At 44.3% G+C, this 4,192-nt stretch overlaps 1 protein-coding gene across 1 annotated transcript in view; it reads right to left on the bottom strand.

Moving 5' to 3' along the window:
- The window catches only part of LOC104999272 (serpin B4-like), a 7,931-nt gene that overhangs the window by 2,046 nt on the left and 1,693 nt on the right, over positions 1–4,192 (bottom strand). Inside the window, exons 2-5 of the mRNA XM_010854814.1 lie at positions 2,958–3,086; positions 2,530–2,647; positions 1,335–1,477; positions 885–1,040 (exon numbers count right to left, since the gene is read on the bottom strand). Coding sequence (XP_010853116.1) covers positions 885–1,040; positions 1,335–1,477; positions 2,530–2,647; positions 2,958–3,086 — 546 coding nt within the window. The remainder of the gene's footprint in view (positions 1–884; positions 1,041–1,334; positions 1,478–2,529; positions 2,648–2,957; positions 3,087–4,192) is intronic.

Here is a 4,192-nt window from a genome sequence, read left to right as displayed (position 1 = left end):
AAAATGTTTTCTGTATAGATATGTTTCTCTGATCAAGTTTAAATTGTTGCATAATACCACCATTAAGAAGAGATTCAGTGTATGTGTTTACTTAATTAACATTTTTAGGCATCATGTGTTAGTCCCTAAGCTACCGCATATATATTTTACGTGTGGCAAGTTCACTGCAAATTCAGCATCATTGGCTATTACAGTAATTGCAGATGGCCATTTATGGAATGACTTTTACATGCCGGATATTGTTATTGGTTTCTTTACAAATTATCTTGAACCAATATAACAATGCTAAAAGGAAGATCCACTTTTTTTTAAATTCCCAGCAATGAGGCTCCAAAGAACTCTGAGAGAATGCGTCTGAATAGAAAGTGAGCATCAAGATAGGTTGGTTTGTCTGCTGTCTACGAAGCACGTGATTCAGTCTGCAGAATGGAGCTCAGCAGTGTTTTACTTTGTTTGATGTTGTTCATGAGTGAAAGAGTCACCTACATTTGACTCTTAGTCTCCCCTGTCTTCAAATGAATAGACTGGAGTAGGTGAAGTTTTGACGGTTGCAAAATATTAACATGTGAGCCAAGCATATTACTTTTTGAAGTGGCATTCTAGTTTTCTCAGAGTATTACTGGGGCCTGTGAAGTTAAGATTTTCTACATATTCTTCCATATCACACTATAAGGTCTATTTTTTTGGAAAGTGACAGGATGCCAAGTTCTCCTTCATGATTTTCCATTAGACTCAACAGAGAAGAAATGACACACTCCAGTATTTTGCTCTCCTGGCACATCACCAGCATTCTGTGAGCACTGCTTCTGTGAGCAGCCCGCACAGGCGCTGTGTCGCCAGCAATGTAAGCAGCAGCATGAAGCGCCACAGGCACCAGGTTTTACCTCCTGCAGACCGTCTACTTCATCGGGCAGCAGCACCATCATGCTTAGCTCGGAGCCTTTGTACGGGATTTCCAGGATCTTGGCTTGCACGTCCTCCAGTGACATGAAATTGAAACTATTGGTTTGTTTCATCATCTGCACAGGTTTGCTTGCATCCTGCAATAAATTCATGTGGCCAAAAATGCTAAATGGGCATTAGTCCAAAAGAAAAAAAAAGATAATCTTATTGAGATACCAAACTCATCTTCCTTCTAAGACATGGTCTGGGAAATCTGTGAATTAGAGACAAGAGTTTCTTCACCTATACCAACTAAATAAAGGCAAAAAAAGACAGCCTCGATAGATCCTACTTCTACTCGCAGTTATAAAGGAAATGATCAAATATGTATTTAACTTTCACATTGTACAGAGAGCTATGTAACATTATTATATATTAATTACAGACAACACCTTGTTCAGCCAAAACTTTTCCTCCACAGTATTTTCTTTCTTAAACTTCTGGTTCCACTGCCCTTTGAAATAGACGGCATTCACCAGAACCAGAACAGTAGAGCTGTCGAGAGAGTCTTTGGGAAACAGATCCTTGATTCTTTCTGCAAAGACAGAAAATCAAAAGTCTGTCATGAAAGGCACAAGTGGTTTGTCTGGAAGATGTTTAGAAAGTTGCAACTGATGATTAAATATTCATACAAGTCAGCCCGTGAGGGACTCCATGCCCAGCGGTTCACCAGGTGAGCCTTTGCTCATGGCCCCAGCTTGATGGAGTCACCCTCGTGCAGACGCCCCTGCTCCTGACTGGGAAGGTGTTCAGTCTCTGTGTGTGGGAGCATCAGTCATGTCACAAGAAGCCCCGATGGCCTGATTCTAGATACAGTTTCCACGAATCACATTTCTGCATCCTTCCCTCACTGCCCGCCCTGCGTCTTCTCCTGTTTCCTCCAGCCTGTGTTCATTCTCCTGTTCTTCCTTCCTTTCTCTCTCTCTGTCTTTTGAAATTTGAGCTCAATATTCTGAAGAAGTAGCCAGAATACTCTTCTGGACAATCAACATGCACCCAGTAATCTAAAGTACGTGGCAGACACCATTCCCTGAGGGGTCTTCATCTTCATTCTCCACGTTGAGTTGCTGTAGGTTGGTCCTCTGTTTTGGACAGGGAGACTTTGCCCAGCCACCTGCCCTGGGAGGGGAGGACACCTATGACAATCCTGTGGGAGGGGGACATGGGCCAGACACCTCCTAATGCAGGTGGTCATTTCTGCAGAAAGGGTGGTTTGGGGGAGAGAAGGTTGTTTCCCAATTAGCAAAGGGACCCTTTCTAATATCTTCTCTTAGGGAATCATAATCCAGAAGTTAAGCCTCTAATTAAAAGAAACACTGACGAATTAACCTGAAGTCTGAGCAGAGACTTGGGATCCACAAGACACTGTCTTCCAGACCCAGCTGTGCCTGCAGGGGGCTGGCCCTGGGAGCCCCACCTGCCCGTTTCTCTCCGCATGACGTGGACCGTCCACCCCTGCAGGGCCTCCCCACCCTCTGCAGTCTCGTCTCACCCCGCTCCTGACAGCCCGGTCAGGGTCCAGCACCGTGTTCACACACAGCGGGGACTCAGCCGGGATTTGTAATGAGTGACTCTCTCATAACCTACCATTGGTTTGGCTCTCCACCCAGGAATTGATCATCTTTCGACTTTCCTCTGCAGCATTTTTAAAATCAGCAGATTCCACACTGGCTAGATAAAATTTCTGAACATTATCCATGTATTCCTATGACATGAGCAGGAAGGAAGCAGGAATGAAAAGTAATTTATCAGTAACTATGTAGGTATTCCCAAATTAAATGTGTTAAATCCTGATCAAGCAGAGTTCACAAGCCAATCCCTAGCCTCCCCTCACTGGTGTGCTATCAGCCTCTGGACACTCCAGCTGGTGCGGTTGTGGTCGGGGAGCCTGGCGCCCCTGGGAGTAATGCCCCCATGTGGGTCCCCAGGCTCCTCTGCACCCCCCGCCCCCATTAGGAGATGTGGCCCGAGGACCCGGGATGCAGACCAAAGGCGTGACAGACCAGGAAACTCACCTGGAGAAACCGAAACTCCTTTTCTCCGTAGAGCCTGTTGGCGACACTCAGATCATAGGCATCAGTGGATTTCTTTAATTCCATCAGAAGCTTTTGAAAGTGATGATGAACATTTCCTGGCCTTTCAACCTTCAAATGTCAAAAAGTGAGCTCATTGGATTCTCTGTCAATGTAAACTCTACACCCCCAGGGGTCTGTTGGATCCCTGTCTAGAGGGAGGTATCCCCAGGGATGATGGTTGTGGTTATTTCCCCTAATTGGCGCGTGTTACTGGAATTAGCTTTCCTAATCTTTACATTAAATCTTTCAGGTAACTCTCTCTTCCTGCTCTAACACACTCCAACCTTTTCTCTGTTGAACTAGAGATGTATCAGCATTCCATTATTGCACTGTCTCTCAGTCATCTCCAACGGTTAGGGTAAAGGTCTCAGCTAAACATAAGCTCCTGGAGGCCTGGAGCCATAGAGAATTTCTAAGTCACCAGCTGTGTGAGAACATGAACTCTGTATGTCGTCCTATGTTGTGATTCGATGCCCTGTTATATCCTTTGGGGGATTACCTTCTAAGACCTGTTGACTGTGATCTGTGGCTCTTCACTGTGATGGCCACACTTCCCAGTGTAGGAACAGTGGGTGCCAGATAGCCTGGGAACTGCTGTACCTCAGCATCTCTAAGTCTTCAGTGCCATTCGCATGAAGACAGGAGAGCTCAGAGAGCTTAGAAACTTCTCCAAGGAGATACAGATAACTTTTTCAAACGTCTCAGTTCAGAATCTCTCACTTTCTGGCTAAGAGTTTTAGACTATTTAGATAAACCGTAGCTCTCATTCATTTTCCAAAATACTCCATAATACACTTGATCCTATGCTTATTGCTCTTAATCTAAGAGCTAATTAAGTCTATGCAATTATAGGAACATATTGTGATTAATATACTCATTTTTATTCTATATAATAATATATAACCTTTATGAGAGTTTACCAGCGTTTACCAGAGTTTCCTGGCCCTGCTGTCCTATTTGAATGTATTTGGGTGCGATGCAGCAACCCTTTTATTGCCCCTGGCTAATTGGGATGGAGTCACTGTGGCTGAGAGCCATCGTATTTTTGCCATGTTCCTCATTCCTGAAGAGCAGATCACTATTTGAAGCTCCTTCAGGTTTCAGAGTCCCTGATGTTAAGCATATGCTTCTCTCCTTTCAGAAACACAAAGATATGAAGTAAATAAGTGAAGGGA

This window comes from Bison bison, unplaced genomic scaffold (assembly GCF_000754665.1).
Source record: "Bison bison bison isolate TAMUID 2011002044 unplaced genomic scaffold, Bison_UMD1.0 scf7180017864349, whole genome shotgun sequence".
NCBI classification, from domain to species: Eukaryota; Metazoa; Chordata; class Mammalia; order Artiodactyla; family Bovidae; genus Bison; species Bison bison.
Note: the sequence above shows the minus strand (reverse complement) of the source record. Positions and strands in the feature narration are given on the sequence as shown.